The sequence below is a fragment of the Ceratosolen solmsi genome, unplaced genomic scaffold (assembly GCF_000503995.2).
Source record: "Ceratosolen solmsi marchali unplaced genomic scaffold, CerSol_1.0 scaffold2, whole genome shotgun sequence".
Lineage (NCBI taxonomy): Eukaryota > Metazoa > Arthropoda > Insecta > Hymenoptera > Agaonidae > Ceratosolen > Ceratosolen solmsi.
In genome coordinates this window covers 3148954-3171680 of record NW_011948422.1, presented here as the reverse complement: position 1 = coordinate 3171680, position 22727 = coordinate 3148954, and the positions used below count along the sequence as shown (strand labels likewise).

General features: G+C 27.4%; 4 protein-coding genes across 4 annotated transcripts; 3 read left to right on the top strand and 1 right to left on the bottom strand.

The window, feature by feature from the left end:
* Positions 1–506: 506 nt before the first annotated feature.
* On the bottom strand, positions 507–1885 carry LOC105362015 (transmembrane protein 165). Its single transcript, XM_011499341.1, has 6 exons — positions 1841–1885; positions 1546–1747; positions 1300–1475; positions 990–1172; positions 781–886; positions 507–701 (listed from the first exon to the last, which is right to left on the bottom strand). Exons 1-6 carry the CDS (start codon positions 1883–1885, stop codon positions 622–624), a joined length of 792 nt encoding a protein of 263 aa, XP_011497643.1. The 3' UTR covers positions 507–621.
* A 195-nt stretch (positions 1886–2080) lies between these two features.
* Positions 2081–2798, top strand: LOC105361803 (uncharacterized). The gene is made up of 2 exons (XM_011499081.1): positions 2081–2255; positions 2452–2798. Exons 1-2 carry the CDS (start codon positions 2230–2232, stop codon positions 2702–2704), a joined length of 279 nt encoding a protein of 92 aa, XP_011497383.1. The 5' UTR covers positions 2081–2229; the 3' UTR covers positions 2705–2798.
* A 4082-nt stretch (positions 2799–6880) lies between these two features.
* Positions 6881–13821, top strand: LOC105362014 (apoptotic protease-activating factor 1). Its single transcript, XM_011499340.1, has 14 exons — positions 6881–6912; positions 7676–7911; positions 8129–8309; positions 8531–8668; positions 9203–9517; positions 9586–9821; positions 9902–10031; positions 10144–11229; positions 11379–11425; positions 11513–11987; positions 12067–12468; positions 12576–12974; positions 13258–13674; positions 13774–13821. Exons 2-14 carry the CDS (start codon positions 7712–7714, stop codon positions 13819–13821), a joined length of 4074 nt encoding a protein of 1357 aa, XP_011497642.1. The 5' UTR covers positions 6881–6912; positions 7676–7711.
* Positions 13822–17310: 3489 nt separating this feature from the next.
* LOC105361801 (mitochondrial pyruvate carrier 2) lies at positions 17311–19224 on the top strand. The gene is made up of 4 exons (XM_011499080.1): positions 17311–17472; positions 18295–18335; positions 18553–18737; positions 18830–19224. The coding sequence occupies exons 1-4, from the start codon at positions 17385–17387 to the stop codon at positions 18879–18881; spliced, it is 366 nt and encodes a 121-aa protein (XP_011497382.1). The 5' UTR covers positions 17311–17384; the 3' UTR covers positions 18882–19224.
* Positions 19225–22727: the final 3503 nt, after the last annotated feature.

Here is a 22727-nt window from a genome sequence, read left to right as displayed (position 1 = left end):
TAATGTCAAAAATGTCTTAACATATATTTAAATATATAAAAATTATATGTAAGATTAATTCTTTCATTAAAATAATTTTTATTGTTATTCATCTGTATAAAATATATGTAACTTTTAATATTTTCTAATAATTAAAAAAAATATCTTAAAAGTAAACTATATCTCAAAGTACAACTTGCATAATTCATCATGAAATACATGTATTCGTGACATTTTCAAATAGAAAATGTCACAAAAATTATGACTAACAAATATTTATATTATTTTTCTTCAATTCCTTATTAAAGAATTAAATTCACACTGGACTAAAACACATCACTATTGAATAAAAAACTATGTACAAATAATTCTCAGTATTGACTATCAATAAACAAAAATTTCAATGCTGAAATTTATCAGTATTATAATCCACATCGATACCATTTCAACTTTAAAATTATACTATTACAATAAAATAGATAATACCCTTTCCCTTTCTTAATTTTACACAATTAAAAATTCTTGCTAATAAATATCAATAAAATGGTATTGATGATTATTGATTAAAAAAATAAATTTTCATAATACTGTACAAACATCTGCATTTAGCATTAAGATATACTTCATTTTTTAAAGCTTATTTCAGTAGATTTCATCTGCTGGTTTGACAAATAAAACTGTCAATGCAAAGATAAGAAATACAATTCCTCCAATAATTGTTACTGAAATTGAAAAAAAAAGAATTTTAATTCATTAGCTGTTGCTAATACTATAAAATGTTACTATAAAACTAATACTAACCAGTTCGCACTGATATTCTTTGTGCAATCATGCGACCACCGAGAATAGCTAACCCAGTGCAAAAAGAATGTCCTAAAACTCCACCAAGTACAACACCAAAAACATCCTAAAAATGTTTAATATTACAATGAAATAATGCTTCTTCCATTACTTTAAATATCATATAATCACAATTATATGTTGTATATAATTACGAATTTAAGTACTACCTCTCGTGCTGCAAGAATTATCGTTGTTAATTGAGAACGATCTCCCCATTCAGCCAGAAACGTAAGAGAGAATGCTTGTAGAAATATTCTTGAAAGTACTACAAGAGTACTTATTTTCTGAGATTTCCTAATAATACCGGTTTCAGGATCTTGAACGAGCGTAGAACTGCTTTCTTTTTGAAACTAAAATATTAAAATATTGATGGTAGCAAGAATAAAAAAACTTATATAGTTTTTACTTAATGATTTTACAAAATCTAGAAAACATTTAAAGTTTAAATAACAGAACAAATATTTTTTTTTATCTTACTTCATCTTCTCGCTTTCTAAGATCTGATTGTACTTCTTCAAGTTCTTCTTGACCTTCGTTTGGTGACATATAATATCCATCTTTTAACATTTTTAAGCCAAATAAAGCGAATAAAGCTGTGGAAATATAATAAGTGTAAGCTCGTGGAATTATATTAGCTGCGTATCCAAAAATAACTGTAAAATAATTGAATATTAAATTAATTCATTTGATAAAGTTACATAAAATCATAATTATCAAAAATACCTGATAAAATAGTCATAACTGTAAGAGCACTAATTGCACCACAAAATATAATTAGCCTGGGGTGTCTCATAGCCATTATTGCAGCAATAAAAAATGTTTTATCGCCTAATTCGGAAACTAGAATTACTGAAAGAGTTGCTACAAAAGCATGAAAAAATCCCATATTTTCCAATGAATTAATTGGCGTAACATTTTCAGTTTTCTAAAATTTTGTATTATAAAGAAGTATTAGATATATTTAATTAAATTATTAAAAAAAAATTTAAATACAACATTTTTGACACTTTATACTTACAAATGAAGCTATAGAAGATTGTAATTTCTCTACATCTGATGGCATTTTTTCTCCACAAGTTAAATAATATACAAGATGAAAAAAAAGTAAATATAAATAAACGTTCCAACGATCAATCATATTTAATGTAATTACCATCAAATTATACTATAGCTTAAAAAATATACTTTGCAACAAAAATTTCTCAATATATTATTGTAAAAAAAAATTGAACAAATCAATCAAATGATAGTCAAATGCAAGTTTTAAGGTTAAATTTTCATAATTCGTCAAAAAAAGGGTAAATGCAAAACTACTAAAATAAAATATACTTCAGCACAAACATTTTCAAATTTAATTAAGAAGAACTTAAATAAGAATCATTTTAACTTATAAGCAAATCTGCACATATGGAGATATTTGAAAATCTTGATTGGTAAGCTATAAACTAAATTATCACAGAATGAGGTTATAAATATACAGCCATCCTTCTTATTACGAACATGTAACCATCAGTTATAATAATATTATTTTCATACTTTAATATATTAATATAATAATTTCTTTTTAAAGTCTTTATTTATTAATTGAATAGATAAAATAGTTTATCTTGCATTTGACTTTTATTTAAGGATACCCAATTTAGAAGATATGTTAAATGATAAATTTCTAAATGATGAACGCTTGAAGAATGAAAGTTCAATTTATAATATTTTAAATGGAAATTTTTACGATCCATTTTATGATATCAAGCCACCTGATTACAAACCAATACAAGAAAAGATCCAGAAAAACCAAAAAACCAATACTAGCAGCAGCGAGAAACGTAGTGTAAAGAAGAAAAAGTTTAAAACAACAAAGAAAAAGAAAAAGAAAGATTCTTAGTGTGCATACAGATTAATTGTAAGAAACAATTGTTTAATGTAACTAGCTTAAAATCAAATTTCATTGAATAATTGTACTTTTGCATTTAAAAATATTGTGATTAAGAATATATTTATATAATATTACTTTTTTCTACTTAGAGTTTCAGAATTAATATTTTGTTATAATTTGTTCATGAGACTACTTTGATTTGAAATAGTAAAGAAATAATTTAATTTTATAGCTTAAAAGATTAGTTATTTATAATATAATATAAAAATGTCAAAAATATTATATCTCTATTGATATTAAATAAATATACTTGACATGCATTGAATTTAAGTAAAAAAATATTATAATTTTTTTCGGAAGATGATTGTTTTTCCATTGATAATATAATATTAACCGATCTTTCTATGTAAATATTTTGTAATATTAAGTAATGAAATAAAATTGTCATTTGGTAAATATAGAATTATGCGATTAATTAAGAATTATATCATTTAAGTATAAATCTACTTTAAAGTTATTATTAAGTACGATCAATCACACTCACGAAATTAGAAATAATAATTTTACCAATAAAGATATTGGTACGAAAAGTAGTTTAATATTATCAATTATTCTGATTTTAATTATTGTAATAAAATATTTTTTATTAGTCAATAAAATTGTACTCTGGTTCCAAATTAATATACTAAATGAAATATATTCAGTTTAAAAGAAATTGATTGGTCCAATATGTTATTCAAATTAAACTTATTGTTAATATTTTTAACATATGTACAAAAAAAAGATTTAACATTAAAATGAGCACATGCATTATTTATTACATATATTAATATTTAATCAAATTTATTACAATGATTTAGAAAAGAAATTGTGAAATGGTTTTTATGGTAGAATATTTTTTAAAAGATACTCTGTAGCTCTGCCGCGAGGTATTAACTATTTATTGACTTGGAATAAAAAGGATTAATTCCCGTGAAAGTATCAACATAAAAACGTAGAGAATTTGAAAAATATTTTTCGCAAGCTTAATAAGAAAATTATTCTGAAATTGAATTAATAAAAAATTGAATGTAATTAATTATTGATATATAATTAAATAAAGCCATTTAATATAAAACACATTTTCAAATGTTAAAACAATATAAGCAAAGATATTTCTTTGCAATATGATTTAACATTTTAGTTACCCCGATCTACACTCTTGGCTTGATTTTAATTTTTAATTAGCAGTTTATCATTCTTTAAACGATTGTTACGTCAGTTTGGTCTAATAATACTACTTAATAAATTTCATATTGTACTGCATAAATTATCATTAAAAATAAAGACGATAATATGGTCGTGTATAGCGAGAAATTTACCCTTTAACTTTGGGAAATTCACTTTTCAAAAAAAAAAAAAAAAAAAAAAAAAGTTCACCTCTTTTTCAGCTCCATCTTCTTCTACTTTATTTTGCATATTATAATGACGTACGTCTTCGATATCATTTTAGATAGTTTTAATAATCTCGTTACGAATATGCAGAAGACCAAAGGCCGGGATGCATACAATTTTACTAATGTCATTTATAAAAATTCCATCTACTAATTATATTTCAAGCATAAAACGTCGATTAATAAATTCCATACCAATTTTGAATATAAGCATAATTTTATAGAATTTTATAGAATCTCAAATTTTTCAAATAATTCTTTGAGTTAATATAAATTTTTTTAGTTAATAATTATTAAATCCAATTTGTTGCACTTTTTACGCACGAATCTTATACGCGATCGTTCCTTTCCTATAATGCCAATTAATTATCAATAGCTAAGCGTATTATTTATTCACTTTGATAACGTACTTAAGATGAAATAATTTTACTTTCTTTTTAATTCATTGAAATTTACAAAAATTGCTCAAAATTCATTGTTGTCGTTGTCATTGTCGTTGTTGCTGCTGCTACTACTGTTACTATTTTGCCGCTATTGTCGATTCAAATATTAATCATAATTAATATTTAAAACTATAAAATTTAAAAACCAACGATATCAGATCGAATTTCCATCCAATCAAATAATTGTGGAATCTTACGATTTGTGTAGAGGAAGAAATATTTTGCTTACACACTTCACGACTTAAACTTTATTTTATGACTCGATTGACATAATTTTACGTAATTAGTCGGGCCCCGGGTGTGATAATCCTTAACAATCGAACGATTAAAATGCATTTAGCTAAGAAGTCTACTTCTTCTCCAACTCGTACACTTTGAGTAAAATACCATTCCTCGATCGGTAGAATACTACAGCTGCCAGTAATGGTTTTTATAATTTCTGGAGGTTGATTTTGTGATAAAACAAAAGAAAGAAACAAAAATGCCCGAAAAGTCGCGCTTCGTGGCCGCGGTCACTTTGAATTCTCAACGATCTTATCATCATATCATTGTTACGCGGCCAAATACAGAATCCAGGGTCTAGTTAAACCTAACTTATTCCATAATTTTGTTCATCAGGAGAAAAAGAAGAAGAAAAAACAGAAAATGTAACGAATAAGAACTAAGATGGCTCACGCCTTGATTTTATTGTGTCGTAGGGCCCATTCTTATCTATCCTCCTGAGCCTCCACCAGCGTAAATCCAAGTCGGAGCAATATTTTATTCGCCTTCCCGTGCCAATTGAACTTGGAATATTTGTTCATATTGTTATTAGGTCACCGGCAACCGGTCACCACCACAGCCGTGCTGCTGCACATGCCGAACCGCGTATTAAAAATAAACACGACGCACTCACTGGCAGTGACGGAAGATGTGCCATATCACAGTCGACGACCTCGCAATGGCTATGTTAATGTATTTTTGCACACAGGCCAATAATTCACCTTCGTTAAGAATTCGCGTCTCGTGGAAGATCCCCTCCCTCGCAATTGATTTTGTCTCAGGTACCCTTGTCAAGTTACGAGTGCAGTGCCTTTGTGCGCTCGAGACTCGAGAGGATGCGAGCGGGTGCATTATCATCCCGCGGGAAGAGATCCCCAGGCCGCGTGTGACTCGGGGTGAACGATGCGTGCACTGCTCGGACTTGGTCGTATCCACGTTGGGGGGTCGTCGCTGCTTCGCGAACGTCTCGGCGGAGTGCGTGGAAGGAGGCGAGAGGCAGCCTGAGAAAATTACTCGACTCGCTCTTGCCCGGGGCTCCTCCACGAGTGCGTTGGTCCCAGTTTTATGCTTCAAAAACGCAGCAAAAAAGAAACAAAAAAGAAACACGGAGGTTTTTACGAGCGCGGCGATTGCCGGCGCCCGAACGCGTGTATCATCATTAGACTCTAGTCGACGCCGGTGTCTCCTCGTTATCCCGTCTTTGCGCGGATCTGCGATGCGAGCGCGACAGACAGACTCGTTTCTTTTATTTTCATTGCATTGATAATTATAATGTAACGATAATGTTAAGCGTAATTGGTATGTGTAGTAGTGACCGTTTGCAAGCGCCAATTTCCAAGGTGCTTCGTGCAAAATGTGGCACCGCCGTCGTATTTACTCCGCCGAACACATTTGTGCGTTTACATATAATACACGTCGCATGCGTCTCGGGGAACTGCATCGCTTTTATAAACGAAAATTTCGTTTACTACGTAATTAATTAATAGTCATTGGTTTAGCGTTGCATAAGCGAGTGCGTGCGTGCGTGAGTGACGCGCGTCGTATAGCATAGAACGCAATTGTGTGCGAGCCGACGGTCGCGAGCGTATGGGCTTCGCATGCGCGAGTGCCATACGTGCGCGCGCGCGCATGCGCCATCATCATCCGCAGACCGCAATGCATTGACAAGTTTACTCCTTCGACTGCATAGTATCTACTATGTGTGCGAAGCGTGTATGTATACGCGGGTGAGTTGCAACACACGATTATCGGCAGCATCGACGCGGATGCAGTCGGGCGATGACATAGACGCGCTCGTCGAACTTTTTGAACAAAGACCACGCGTTGCATTCTATAACCTTGTGTGTTGTTTTTTCCGTTCGCGGGGAAGATTATAAAGCAATATTATTATGTGAGTGAAAGCCATCGCGCGAGGCTTCGGGCAGTGCAAAGTTTCGTTAAAATGTTTGATCTCGTGCGTGTGAGTATGATAAATTTGTCGTTTTAGATGGGACGGCTTTGTTTTTTTGTTAGAGGAGGTCGTAGAGCGCAGCTGAGCACTGCAATGCAGTTGAGTTGAGTCAGATGAGGTTGGAAATATGTGTGTAGATAGTTTTAGACTTTTTTTATAAATGTTTTTTTTTTCGACGATGGTTGTTGAGCAATTATTTCATCTTTTTTTTTTTTTTTTTTTTTTTTTTTTTTTTTTTTTTTTGTGATCGTTATTATTATTTTTATTTTCTTAATAAACATCGTATAATATTAAATGTTCTCGATCATGCTGTTTTTTGTGTTCAACATTTTGAACAATTAATCAATCGAATGTAACGAATTAAGAAAAAACTAATTTATCATTTGTACAAATAACATGTAATATAATGTAATTTGCAGTTTTTGCATTCACTTTAAATGTCAGTGTGTGTCTAATGTCTTGCACCTTGATGTCTTATACTGTATCCATTGACAATTCTGCAATGAGATCTTAAAAAAATATTTAAAGTTTTAGGCTCGCTCCAGATCACATATAACAAAATTTTAGTCATTAAAATTCTAAAAATAAATTTAATTTTAATTTGTTCTCTTAGTTTGGCATGTCATATACGCATGCATGTGCATATGGCTGTGCGTGCGCGTGTGCGCGTGCACTCGCGCGCGCGCGCCTATCCATGCATATAAATAAATAGATAAAATCGAAATTTTTAAATATTATTTTCTTAATATTTGCAAAAAATAGTCTATAAACAATTTTATTGTGATAAAAAATGATTTATTCCTTGATTAATCATAGTGGAATGAAGCAGAATAGTTTAGAAAATTAAATTTTTTTATTTATTTATTTTTTTTTATTTTATTTTTTTTTATAGAGTTGTGATACTAGCAAATACATGGATTAGGTATAAATGCCTTTTACCATGGATCAAAAACACCAAGATGTCTTAAGGCAAATGCGACAGAACATAATCGATGACTTGGATGTTTACAATGGAATAATATTGCCTTTAACAACCGAATATATTTTAAGAGAAGAAGATGTAAATGATATCAAAAGGGGAAAAACAAAGGAAGAGAGGGCTCAGATGTTACTAGATTTACTTCCCAAGTATGTTTTATTTAATAGCTGTTTTGTTTAAAAAATTATTTTATTTAATAATTATGTTTACCAATTTGTTTTGCTTGAATATATGTATACAATTTAATAAAATTGCCAAAATAATTAATAATTGTAATTACAGTAAAATCATTATTCCCTGTATTAGTTTAATGTATAATGTAGCGTAAAATCATAAATATTCAAATATTTTGCCTTTGTTTTATAGACGTGGATCTCATGCATTTGAAGTCTTTCATCAATCATTAAGACATCAATATTGGTGGTTAAGTGATGAAATTGATAAATTACTGGAACCAACTGCATCTGGGATTACTTCCAGTGACACCCTATTCGTTTATCCAAATATGCAACCAGTATCGCCATTAACAGTAACAAGAGATGAAATGGTAAGATTTAAGATTTGAAATGATTTTTATTAAATTTAAGTCTTTGAAATAACTACATAATAATATATTGGAACTTATATTATTCTTTCCTCTTATGCTTTTGGAATAATCGATGTAAGTTTTTCTTCTCATTTTCTTAAATGTTGCATTCATATAAGTACTAATAATACTAGTAATTAAGAATCTGTTTCCATTATTAATTGTTATTATTTCATAAATAGGTGGAAAAGTTGAAAAATGCATTATGCGATTTACAACCTAACGGATATATAGCTCTTCATGGAATGAAAGGTTTTGGAAAGTCTTGTCTTACTGCTAGTACACTAAAGGATAAAAATTTGACATTGAAACTATTTAACGTAAGATAAATATAATTTTTATACTAATAAAATAAATAATAGCCAAATTATTTTGTAATTATATAGCAAATTCAATTTGTTATTGTATTAGGTTGTCATTATTTTTTTTCATCATATACACAGAAACAATAATTAAATAAATTTCTTATTTTAATTTGTGATCTATAATGTACTGTAAGAGAAAAATGTATTTTTCTATTTTTAAGTCTCATGAAATTATTATTATTAAAATAATCGTAAATTATAGTTGATATAAAAGATTTTAAATATAGTTATAATTATGTTTTAAAGGCAGAAATTTTATATAGTCTTAAAAAGAAAATGTCTTTAATGATTTTTATTATTTTACTTATATTTAAAAGTAATAGAAATTTTATTTACATCGTAATATAATTAATTGAAATAAAAATAATGATTACAAAATGATTGTTAATATATTTTTGAATTTGGTTTTATGAATTGTTTTTCCAATGATTCTTACATTTTACAACTGTTACTATTGTAAACATAAATTAATCAATTATTACTTTACAGAACGAAATTTATTGGATTAAATTTGGATACAAACGTAGTATTAATGAAGAAATACTAATTCAATTAAATAATCTTTATCATCAAATTAAAAATTTAAATACTTTAATAGAGACTGTAAATTCAGAACCACTGGAGAAATCGTTAAAGCAAACATTAGAAAATCATTTCAGAAAACCAGTTCATCAGCATGCTTTATTAATTTTAGATGATGTTTGCCATAAAGAAATTGTTGATAAATTTGATTTTGCATGTAAAACACTAGTTATAACTCCTGACATTGGAGTATTAAGTAAAAGAAGTTATATCGTTGTAACTGTAAGTTTATTCGTTTTAATCTTAATAGTCATAGTATTTAATAATAATTAGGATTTTTATAATATTAGATGGATCATGGCTTTACCGAAGGGGAAACTTTAGGCCTATTCGCTAAAGTTCTTGATATCAGTGTTGATCGATTACCTTTAGAAGCAAGATTAATTCATGAAGAATGCAAAGGAATGCCATTACTTATTGCTATGTTTGCTGCACAATTTGAAAACTTTAAACATGATATGAAACACCATAATGGACGATGGGAATATTATCTCAATTGCTTACGCACTAAAAATGCAAAAAACAAGTATGTAACTATATTATTTTTAAATACTTATTCTACTGGTATTTATGAATAAGAATAATAACTATTCTATTTCGTTACAGAGTTATCGAAGAATTTATGAAGATTCAAGAAGCAACGTTTGACATGTGTATCGATCAATTGAAAAAAGAAATGAAAGAGCGCTATGAAAATCTTGCTATATTTAGCGAAGATGTTAATATAATGCCTAAGGTAATAAAATATTTGAGTACGCGTTAGTTACTAATTTTTTTCACATCACATTACTCTACATATCATTTATAAATCAATAGTTTCAATATTACTTTTATGTTATTAATTTTAGACTTTAGAAATTTTATGGGAAGAGGAACCATATTCTGTCGATGATCAAATGTTAGATTTTTGCCATAAATCACTAGCTGCAAAAAAATGGAACGACGATTTACGAAGCTATATATATGGTGTTCATGATTTGTTATTGTGCCATCTTAGAAAGAAGCTAACCTCTACACAATTACGAGATAAGCACAGGGTATTCATTGAAAAATATAGAAAATATTGTAATGGAGATTTTTCAAAATTACCAAATGACAATTATAGTTTATCTTACATTGGGCACCACCTCGAGCAAGCAGAAATGTTTGAAGAGTTTGCATCGCTGTATATGAATTTTGATTTTCTTCAAGCAAAGATTAATTACACCGGTTTGAGTGATTTGTTCATCGATTTAAAAAAATATAGAAAATACATAACAAATAATGGAGATAAAATTATAGAATCAAATCTTGTAGATCTAGAAAAATTTTTAGAGAGTCAAGCAAATACCTTAGCAAAACATCGACTTATGAAGTGCTTAGATTTAGTTCAGATTGCTTTAGATCATCCAGATAAAGGATTTGTTAAAGATACTGCTAAAAGATTAGCTTTATCTAGATCATTTTCTCTATACTTATCTCATCAAAGAAATGTCATGACTAATCCGTACTTGAATTTTTGCGAAGAAGTCATCACTAATGCAAGCACTGTAGTCTTTACTAATGAACCAAATCACATATTAGTTGGAAGTCACGATGGACAAATAATTCTTTGGGACTGTGACAATCGTAAACCAAAAATTTTTAGCGGTCATAATAAAAAATATGCTATTAAAAAAATTGTTTTATCTTTGCCTGGTGATTACTTTCTGGCGTTGAGTGAAGATGGTGTTTTAAAATTGTTTGCATTGAGTGAAAATGAATATACAAGTAATGGCCTGAACATTCCCGTGCAAAATCCCCGCCATAAGCAAACATTTTGGACTGGCTTCTTTGAAACTACGCACGATGATAGTTTGAAAACATTTTCTGTTCATAATGAGATAATTACTGACATGAAATTTGCCCAAACAAATAATAAAATTGCTGTTTGTACAACTGTAGGAACTGTAATGGTATGTATAATTGTATTTAAATTCGAAAAAAAAAAACAAGATTGTTTTGTTGATAAATAATTATATTACGCACATTAAATCGTTAATATATGTTTTTTTTTTTTTTTTTTATAAATTAATAATAATTAATTTTATCATTTGTTTTTTAGTTGTGGGATGAAAATGGAAATTTTGAGTGGCAAGACAAGTACAAACAGTTAGTAAATTTTATTTATTACATGAATTATAATTTTTATTTTGACAATTTAAACAGTGGTCTGTATAATTTTTATTAACTTTTTAGTCATCGTTTTGGAGGTGTATCTTTTACTACAATGGACAATTTACTTCACGTAATGGATGAGACAATTTCTGTTGTTAGAATTTACAAAAAGAACCAAGAACGTGGTTATACATATGTTTCTCAATTTAATTTACAACTTAATAATCCAAGAGTCATTTATTTTTCTAAACATCCAATGGAAGATAATTGCTTAGTTATTGTCACTGATAAAACAGCCTTATATTTCAAATGGTTCTACAATAACAACGAGCATATTCATAGTTACGAGAAATATATAAAAACCGAAGAAAAAAATAAACATACACATTATGTTGCCGCAACATTAACTTACGATGCAAGATATTTAATTATCGGTAACTCAAAAGGCATAATTAGTGTGATGAAGGCATTTAATCCTGATGATTTGATAACATATTTTAAAGGTTACGTTACATCATTGGATTCATATTGGATGGATTACGAAGATTTTCATTTAGTGAGAAACGTCAAATTTGATTTATTCGTTAATTTTTAATCATTTCGAAAACTCGTTTCATTATTTTTCATTATTTCAGATATGTGGTAGTGAGAAAAGATGGATTTATAGATGGAGAATTGGAGCTGATGAAAAACCAAAGTCAGTTAAAAAACTATTGTTTGACGCAAAAATGGAAAATTTAGGCAAGGAAAATACAGTAGTGTTAAAAACATCTCCAAGTACAATAACTGCTTATAACGGGAAAAAAATAATTACTAAGATTGAGTCACATCATGGGAAAATTATGAGCATAAATCTTTATGATAATGCACAAAAACTTATTTACATTACAGAAACAGGTTCCGTTGTCATATACAGTATGCTCACTGAAAAATCAACACAAATATCAAAGCTTGATTCCGTTGATAGTTTTATTAATGTGATAAAAATTGAGAATAATTATATGGTGTTGTGCAGAGCTATAAATAATAGTTTACAGGTAAATATTTGTTCAAATGTTAATCATTAATTTAGTGTTTACAAAGAAGCTACATTTTATGTATACATGTGCGCAAGTATATTTATAAATATTTTGTTTCCAATCAGGTATGGAGAAACATCAAAATATCTCAATTGATCGAGGGCTCTGGTCATGTCATTTTTGTACATAAAATAACTGAAAATTGCGCATTGACTGTAGCGAAAAGTGGCAAGATGAAATATTGGATTATTGAAGATTTTAAATGGCGAGAATTATACGAATTTACGGATAACGATGGCACGATTATATATAGTTGTTTAAGTAGTCTTAAATTATTCTTAGCAGTGTTGAAAGATGAATCGAAAGTAGTAATTTATAAAATGCCAAATATTGAAAATGAACAATCAGACAATATGAAAATAGAATGTTACATGAAATATCGTTACAAACAGCAATTAAATTCATGTCAATTTTCTCAAGATGAGAAATATTTGGCTTTGGCACTAGATGGTGGAGACATATGTGTAAGTATTGATTTAATTAAGGGCATTGGTGAATCTTGAATATACAAAATTTGATTAGTTTGAGCATCATTGTAAATTCAAATACATCGTGCAATAAGATTAAGAAATTAAAGATTTTTTCAATTGCTAAGGTCATGATTGCACAAACTTATTGACAAAAATTTTATGTTTTGTATGCATTGTTGAATTCAATCTTCTTCCTTTTTTTTTTTTTTTTGTTTTAAATATTTAAAAAAAAATTATTGTCGCGTGTATCCTTAATTTATTTAATTCAATTTATCAGATAATCGACGTTTTGGCACAAGCTGAATTGGGCAGATTATCATTACACTGCAGTACCGTTACACAGCTGCACTGGTCGCCCGTATCGATTGGTGTGCCTATTCTTCTGTCTGTAAATTGTGACGAGTTGGCCTGGTGGAATGTGGCTTTTCTCAAGAGTCCCGACAAAAGTCAAAATCGACGTAGTCGGATGGGTTTCAGTCGTAGTATTAGTAATCCGACTGTTGGCATAAGTCCGCGTTCAAGCTGCAAGATTCCAAGCAGCCAGAGTGCCGAATTATCAGCTGTTGGGGAGAAAGTCTCGACGCTATTACTAAACGTTGATGAATACTGGAATCGCAAACTGGCTAAGAGCGGTAATCCTGAAAGACCAGCGTTACTCGGTTGCGTGCAACTTCCCTCGAGTTGTACGGACAAGGTTAGCGCTTGTGTGTCTGACGACTTTTCTAAATTTCTTACTGTTGACATTCACGGCACAGTCAGTAATTATACCCTTTTCGGGAACTTCCTTTTGTAGCTTGAATTTTTAATGCTTAATAAGGATAATTATTGGGTTGCTACTTGAACACCTATAAAGCCATTGTCAGTTTTTGTTACTTTGAAATGTGTTTCATTTCATTTTAATTGCCTTTGTCAATCTTAATGACTTTATAAAGTAAGTTAAAATCACCACGAGTAAAACAATATTCATGTAAATATGTAATTTTTAATACAAAATAGTACTATTGAACATTCATTATTATGCATTTTGATTACTGCTTTGAATGCATTATGTTTTAGTCGAGAGGTAATACCATTACAAATTTATTAATAATTATCTATTGACATCAATTCAAGTACTTTTATGACTAGAGGTAAAAAAATAAAAAAAATATTTATCTACCAGATAAATACTAGAAAAAAAAAATATAATTGTTAATTTTACACGTTTTAAAGTGACAAAAAATGTACATATTTTGTTGACACACGAGAACAAAGAATATGAACAATATTCTGAGATATTCTATTGTGATATTACAATAGTAAAGTTTATTAGTAATATAATAGAAGATGAAATCGAGTTATGATGACATTTGTAGATAATTGTTTAAATTATATAATGATATATGTGATAGCCTAAGATAGAAAAATTTAAAACTATTTCTTTGTTTATTTAAAACAAGAAGTATTAAAAAATTTATACGTAACAAAATATTCACTGTTTAATTGCATTTTTTAGACTTTAGATTTTAGAAAAGCATTTAACGCAGAGTGAAATATAATGATAAAATTATAAGTGCTAAAACCCTAGGCAAAATTCTTAAAATTCAATTAGAGTGGCAACTTAGGAATTGTGCCATTTTGATATAAGATTAAATTTACAAAAATTAATGAGATTATAATTTTACGTTATTCTTTAATTTAAATTACATGACAATTAATCTATTATAGCTATATCTTACTTAACAAATGAAAGAGTAGAAAAGTACAATCTTGGACTCACAGTTTAATTGAACTGTAATGAATATTGGTTTTGAATATTATATTGAAAAATATAATACATTTGCGTTCCTAACTGCTCAAATTAATTAAAATTTATTCAAAATTTTGAGTATTATAATAATTTCAAATCAAATGCTTATTTTTTAATTCATTATTCGATTGGTCAATATTAGTTCGTCAAAGATTGTATTTTACTAGATAATTAACATAAAAATTTGGAAAGTTTAGTTAACACAATAATAGATAAAAATCTTGAGTCATAATTAATATTTATATAAAACAAGATTATTTTTTAATTCAAAAAAAATAAAACGAACAAAATTAGAATTTATGAATGCAGTGGTATGTACAAAATTATTATATGAAAATATTATTAAATGAGATTATTACAACTAACTTAACTATAAATATTTTCAGATTACATTTAATCAATAATGTTTTATTTACAATTAGTATTTCTTACAAATTATTATATTTTTCGAATAAATATGACTCAAGTAACTTTAATTTATATTAATAATATAAATAAAATTATTAATAATTACTTTTATTAGTATTATGAACTGTAAATAAATAAATTTCTTCATAAAATATAAAGTAGAAATAATTCGATTAAATAATAATTATAATTATATTATAATATTTTGTAAAAAAAAACAAATAGTGCCTTAAAAATATTATAATACTGCTAAATGCGAATTTAGATGTTTTAAAGCAAGATCTCTATTATGCATTTAAGTCATTTTTATCATTTTTTTTGATAAAAAAATATAAAGATATATATATATATATATATATATATATTTCAGAATTATGTATGATTCCTGCTTTTTTGAATTTTTAGACACTTTTATGTATTTCTTGTATTGTCAATATATTGTTTATAAATAATTTTAGTTATAAGTAAAAAATTTTATATGTGTTTATATAATAATTATATATGTACATAAATCCTAATGAAACATATATTGTGATAAGATGATTACTGGTTCTATATTGATTCTGCATGATGCATTTTACTGCGTTGCAATAATTTGTGGGAATGTGTAATAATTATTGTAATTGCATTTATAAAATAGCATTTTAGATGCCAAACTGTCAAGCTCAAGTTTTAATAAAATTTGATGAATAATATTGTGTGTGTATATATATATATATATATATATATATAATATTGTACATCATAATTGTAAATAAAATTGTTATGTATACACAGTAATTTTTATAAAAGAAAATCAATAAAAATTTTATACAAATTCATTGGAAAGTTCATTCAACTCTCTTTAAATCTGATGGAAAAAGCAGTAGCGTATGTATACATGGATCTGTGAGTTTCGTGTGCGCGCGCATATAAAAAAAAATATATGCATATACGATGGCGTGCATATATGATCGGGTATACAAGCATGTAAATACAATTATTCAATCAATCAGAAAAGTAAATGTAGTTTTAGTAACATATAGTACACTTCACATTTATTATTAGCACTTATATCCCAATCCATTACATAAAAACTTAACACTTGGCATGCTTTAAGGCATTTGTTTGCAAACTGTAGGTCACAGACAGATGTGTAGAGGCCAATGTCAAACTTTACTATATGCATTCATTGCATACCCTCTTGAACATGTAAAAAATGTATTGATATTACTCGAGATAAACATTATAATACCTACAAGCATACCTTTAACGTATAGTTGATTGATAAGAAGGCATTCTGAAAGTGAAAAATTGAAATGTGTACAGCTGCTTGCTATTATTATTATTTTGTTGTTGTTGTTTTATTTTTTAATTCATTTTGTACATAATTAATAATAAACACTTAAATCCCTAATAGAAGTTAACGAAGAAGTTAATTTAAAAATGTTATATTGAATTAGTCTTCCTTAAAGGGGAGTACATTTAATTTTAATTATTGCTTAAATTTTGTAATTCTCTTATTCGTACTAAAGCAAAGTCGGCATTTTAATTACACGTTACCACATTTTAAATAGGTATATTTTGTCAATGTATCATATTAAATCGTGTATATATTAACTGTATATTATTAAACAATTTTTAAAATTATTTATGTATTATTTATGTAATTTAGAACTGATTATATCCGTATTTAAACATATTTGTGATTATTATAATCGTGTGATTATGCATTTCCTGGAGAACATTATTCAAATTAATCATACAATCGATTATAAAATTTTTTTTTAATTTAATTATTCCAATTTATGAATACAATGTACAAACTGTAATAAAAACTGGTTAGAGCTATAATAATTTTAATCAATCTTCGTCACATCATTTCCAATACATTTATAATAAATATATAAATATATAATATGTAATACTATAGATTATGAACAGTGCCGATCGCTAGTAAGGGGCGGTAATGGGATGAGGGGAGAGGGGCAGGGCAGCAACGTTGTTTTCTGACTGATAGTGGGGGCAACAAGAAAAGAACGATTTAAACTTTCAAACGTTCTATACTAATGAGCGAATCATCAAATCGACGTCAGCCAGTCAACACCGCGTGGCTCGACACTTGGTTCCTCTTCATTTTATAATATCTCCTCTTCCCTTCTCCTCTTCTCTCCACTAAACCAATTGTTGTTATTCATATTAGTCGCCGAACTAAATAAGCCATAATCATGCCTTCGATTATCTATAAAAACTCGATAGAAACAATTGGGAAGCTTGTTCCCGGGAAATTACAACCACTGTGGAATCATCCAGCAGGTATGTGTTGTGTTGTTGTACGATAGATGTATATAAATTCGAAGCACTTCCTATGGTTTATACAGTGTGTAATCATCGTGACATGTCAGTTTTATTTACTATCTGTAAAGAAGAGTACAAGAATGATACGTGTGTCGTGTCTTACGGATTTCAAGATTTATCATTACTATTATTATTATTTTATTTATATATATATATATATATATATTTTTTTTTTTTTAACTAGATTTCATCGTTCATTATCTCGGTCAAGGTTATGCCGAATCAATAAGCGTGAGACCCTTTATTTGAATGTTTTCGCTGTTGTTTGAGCCTCGCTATGAACATTTTGTTTTCTTTTATATGTTAATAATTGAGTTATTAAGTAAATATTAATGTGCTTTTAGTATATTCTCCATTTGTGTTAAATAATGTTTTTCCTCAGACAAATTTTTTATTCTAATTGCTTACTGATATAAGCTTTATAAATTTATTGTTAAAGATATTGAATGAAAAACATATTATGTAATGTTAATTTTATGAACTTATCATTAATTATTTGCTTATCATAAAAAATTAATTCAATAAGTAATTATTTAACATTCTTTCACAGTAGGCACACTGATATTCATTGATAAATACATTAGTATTTATATAAATTTACCAATTTATATAAATATTTTTAAGAATTACATAAAATTATCTGCTTAATAAAATACATTTTTATCAAATTATAAAGATCGATATTGGTAATCATAAGAAGTGCAAGAAATATAATAATTATTGAATTAAATTTTATTCTTTATGTGAGAAAAATTATTATAATTGATTTTTAACTTTCAGGTCCACAAACTATTTTTTTCTGGGCACCAGTATTCAAATGGGTAAATTTTTTCTTATATTTTCAATTGTATTAAAAGAAATTTTTTTTATAATATTATATATTTTTTTAATGTTTAGTTAATTGGAATTGTTTAGGCATGTAAAATTATGCGACTCGTAAAAAAATCATTTTTTAGCTATAAATAATTGTTATCGATTATTTAATTTACCATACGATTTTTAAGAAAATTATATACTATAGAAGACTTTTTTGCTCAGGGTCTTGTTCTAGCAGGTTTAGGGGATCTACAAAGACCTGCAGAAAAAATTTCAATCAGCCAGTCAACCGCTGGACTTATTTGGACTCGATACTCATTAGCTATTACCCCAAAAAATTGGAGTCTTTTTAGTGTCAATGTTTTTGTAGCATTTACTGCCATATATCAAATAGCTAGAGCAATTAAGTAAGTTTAAACCAAATATCTGTAATTTTTACATGTTAATACGTTCGTTTATTGGCTTAATCTATAATGTACATATTAAATGTTATACATAGATATCAAAAAGAACAATCGAGTCTACAAATAGCATCGGAGCTGTCTAATTAATAATTCGTTTGTGAAAGGCAATCTATCATTGATTAAACCTTTCTCTTGAATTTTTAAATGGCGAATGCCATAATTATATTCAAATGTGATGGTGATAAATAAGTTATTAAAAATTAAAAATATAAATATTTTACTACTGTTTTATCTCAATGGAAGTTCAGTTGATCTGAGAAGCATCTTATTACACTACCATAATGACTGTATAAATCACATTTCATTAATTGAAAAGATAAAAAATATCATTAGGAAATATTTTTAACGTTCATGTATATTGTTCTATATAACTATCTTTTCTTTAAAAAAAAAATTAAGGCAGGTCCTTGCAATACAATAATTGTATTTTTGTTATAATTCATTAGTAATAATTTATTAAACGAAAAAAGCAAGTGACTAATGAATGTATAGTGTATTATAATATATTTTTCTACTATTAGATCAATTGTAGTAGGATTTGTAATCAATAATAAAGAATATATATTTTTATGAAAAAAAATCCATAATTTATTATTTTATCTTTAGTCATTTTCAAACCTTTATTTTAAACTATTATCGCATAAATAATAAACTTATTACAAATTTAAACAAGAAATTAATATATAATTGTATTTTGGAGATTAAACATTTTATTTTAAGACATCAGAATTAATTATAGTTTCTCATTTTATTAAATAAGGTAGTTTAAAAGAGATTTAATGTTAATTTAATTTTAAATTTAATGTCTATTTAATGTTATTATAATTTTAACTTTATATAGCAATTATTCATTAATATAGCAATTAAATATATCTATATTTGATTATTTACATCACCATTAAGTGTATTTGTATAAATAGTTCTTCACATATTGAATTTAGAAGGTGTATCTACAGAATTAGTCTAAACTTTTTTCTCATTGCATAAAAATATTTGTATTATTATTGTTTGTCAATTTTTTACCTTTATACTCAATAAATTAAAATTTTAATTAAAATATCTATAAAAATTGAAAGTAATAAAAATAAAAATTGAAGTTTTATTCGAATATTAGAAATTTAATAATATCAGGAGGAAAATATCAGGAGTATAGACACCTTATTGAACAGCAAAAGCTATAAAAAAAAATGAAAAAATTTTATTCTAAGCGATAACTTTGTAATATTATAATTGAAAACCGCTGCACAACTAATCTATTACAAAGATTTTTAAATTGTTCTTGTGATTTTTTAAATTGAATGAATTTTGAGTACTTGAACAAGTTGCTTTATTATATTTGATATAACATTCTTTTAAAATGAAAATATTTATAAGTTTGTTTATTTACAAAAGAAAAAATTAATTTGCTATTATGCAATTGAAATATTTTATAATCATAGAAATGTAGATATATGTAATTCAGATAGTAATATAGCTCGATTTAATTTATTAAATTTTAATTCAATTAACTTATTGCTTTTTACATAATGTTAATCGGTAAAACAAAAAAGGATGTTTATACATAATAATGTAACAGGAAGACATGTATAATACAATAAACAAAAATAATTAAAGCTTTGAATAATCTTTTATTCATTTATCTACAAATTAGTATTTTAAATTTATTTAATACTTTTTACTAGACGTTAAGTATGTAAAATATTTAATAAATAAATAAAGCAAAATACAAGTAATGCTGTAATTTTTGTCAAAATTTAATTTCAGAGTTGTAGTATCCGATAACAAAGTTTTATTTTTTGTTGTTCATACGAAGATAACATCGAATCATTTGTTTATTTATTTTGGAGATTATTTGTAAGGATTTAAAAATTGTCGATTGTTCATCGACTATACAACACTTTATAAAAATTATTTTTTTTTTATTTTATCAAAAGAATATGTACGACTCTTACTTTAACGGTATACTTAATTTAACTCGCATATAATCAATTTTACTATATATTTGTATTATATAAGTAAATAAGTATTTGATTTATGTTTATTTCACTTTGTACATGTTCAATTACATGTATTTCCGCGTCTGTTAATCATTTTTAATACTTAGACATTTCTATGTATATGATAAATTTATTTTAAAGTATTTTATAAAGTTCTGTGGGTAACTTTCAAGGCGCAGCTAAAGAAATTATAAATTGATAACTGCAATCTATTAAAACACAATCTTTGTTCTTTCTTGAATTTTTGGCTTACTCTGAATAAATATAATTTTTAAGCAATTTATAATATAATTAAAATTAAATTTATATATACTGTTTATTTATAATATAAGAATAAGTTATAATTATATTTCTTTGATTATTTATAAATTTTGTGCACAATATTTTAGTTATACAACTGTTTTTTGTTAGAAGATTTAAGTTATTATTATTTTATTTATATATTTAAATTAAAAGTTTTAACTTTTAATTTAAGTTAAAAGTAATAAATTAATGAATTATACTCGACAATGATATGTTGATAATTTTTTTTATTTTACAACATAAAGTAATTAATACTTATAAAATTGTAACATTTTATGAAACGAATGTAGTTTATGAACATTATTATTAATTTTTATGCTTATATTTAGCAATATATCATAAATAAAATAAAAATTTTAAAAGTTTTGTAAAATATTCATTAATTTTCTTTTATATTTAGACATATTTTAGACGTTACATACACACGCGCAAGTATAATGCATGCTTAAGCATACATATATATATATATATAGTGTCAGAGATACAGTGAGAGAGAGAGAGAGAGAGAGAGAGAGAGAGAGAGAGTGAGGGAGGAAAAGAGAGAAAGAGTATATCTAATATTTTATTGTGTCTAGACTATCGTTCGTATAGGCATCTTTTAAACAGTTAATCAAGAAATAAAGTATTATGTTACGCGATAAGAAGGGATAAAGGCAGTAAATCGGTTACCATTGAAATTAAATTAAAGTAAACAATTTTTGTTTCAAATAGTTTGAATTACAATCAATTTTTCATAATTACATGCAAAAAATAAGTCAACGGCCCAATCGTGCGAAGAAACAAAAATTTGCGTTTTAACTATCAATGTAATATTATTGCTCTTTTTGACGAATCAATCACCATTCTTATTAAAGCCAATCTTGAGTTTTCAAATTTTATTCAAATTTCCTTGCACTCGTTCATCGCAAATTATTCCGTTTCACGAAAGAGGAAATTCGTAATTTTGAAAATTGTTATTGTCTTTCACTTATCTACAGAAATATTCATAAATAGCAATGGTTCATTGCTAATACGGCCATTGCATACTCGTACGTACGTTAGTGGATGATGTACCGTCAAGACAATCTTACGAATGCGCATATTAATCAAATGATGGCCTTTTACGCCATTTTCTTAGTGTAGGATACATTTTTAAGATCTCGCCCCTCCCCATCACACGAAGCGCTCCGTTCTTCATGCTTCGGCTTATCGATTAGCATTTAAATGTCGTTTATCGATAAATACGGCTGAGGCTGTGGCATCGTAGCGTCTTTCGCATACGTTCGTATTCCGTAACTTTGACAAATATAAAATCGCAATGCAAACATGACGGACATTCGGTTCGAGCCGAGAGCGCCGCATATTATGACATCACAATGCTCTAAACTACACTACAGTAGTACGATGACGTCATTGGCGCTTTATACTCTCGCGCCAGTTCGCCGGTGGGCTTTATGTAGGTAGATAAATGCGACAATTGGGATATAATATAGTGTGTGTCATTAATGAAAATGTAATAAGCGACGGGAGGAAGTAAATGGTTTTTCAATGTGCGTTCGGACGGAGGAATGAAAATTCGCAGAGCGGAAGTGCGAAGAATAACAGTAGCGCCTCCAAGCGTACGCGTCGCTCACTAATGCGAGGAAATTGCACT

Excerpts from the sequence above, each read along its gene's own strand:
- LOC105361803 (XM_011499081.1), top strand. The coding sequence starts at position 2,230 with ATGGAGATATTTGAAAATCTTGATTG. Across the intron at positions 2,256-2,451 it reads ATATTTGAAAATCTTGATTG|GATACCCAATTTAGAAGATA; the intron begins GTAAGCTATAAA and ends CTTTTATTTAAG.
- LOC105361801 (XM_011499080.1), top strand. The coding sequence starts at position 17,385 with ATGCCTTCGATTATCTATAAAAACTCGATAGAAACAATTGGGAAGCTT. Across the intron at positions 17,473-18,294 it reads ACTGTGGAATCATCCAGCAG|GTCCACAAACTATTTTTTTC; the intron begins GTATGTGTTGTG and ends TTTAACTTTCAG. Across the intron at positions 18,738-18,829 it reads CAAATAGCTAGAGCAATTAA|ATATCAAAAAGAACAATCGA; the intron begins GTAAGTTTAAAC and ends TGTTATACATAG.
- LOC105362014 (XM_011499340.1), top strand. The coding sequence starts at position 7,712 with ATGCCTTTTACCATGGATCAAAAACACCAAGATGTCTTAAGGCAAATG. Across the intron at positions 11,426-11,512 it reads TGGCAAGACAAGTACAAACA|TCATCGTTTTGGAGGTGTAT; the intron begins GTTAGTAAATTT and ends TTAACTTTTTAG. Across the intron at positions 12,469-12,575 it reads CTATAAATAATAGTTTACAG|GTATGGAGAAACATCAAAAT; the intron begins GTAAATATTTGT and ends GTTTCCAATCAG.
- LOC105362015 (XM_011499341.1), bottom strand. The coding sequence starts at position 1,885 with ATGCCATCAGATGTAGAGAAATTACAATCTTCTATAGCTTCATTT. Across the intron at positions 1,748-1,840 it reads AATCTTCTATAGCTTCATTT|AAAACTGAAAATGTTACGCC; the intron begins GTAAGTATAAAG and ends ACAAAATTTTAG. Across the intron at positions 1,173-1,299 it reads TTAGAAAGCGAGAAGATGAA|TTTCAAAAAGAAAGCAGTTC; the intron begins GTAAGATAAAAA and ends TTAATATTTTAG.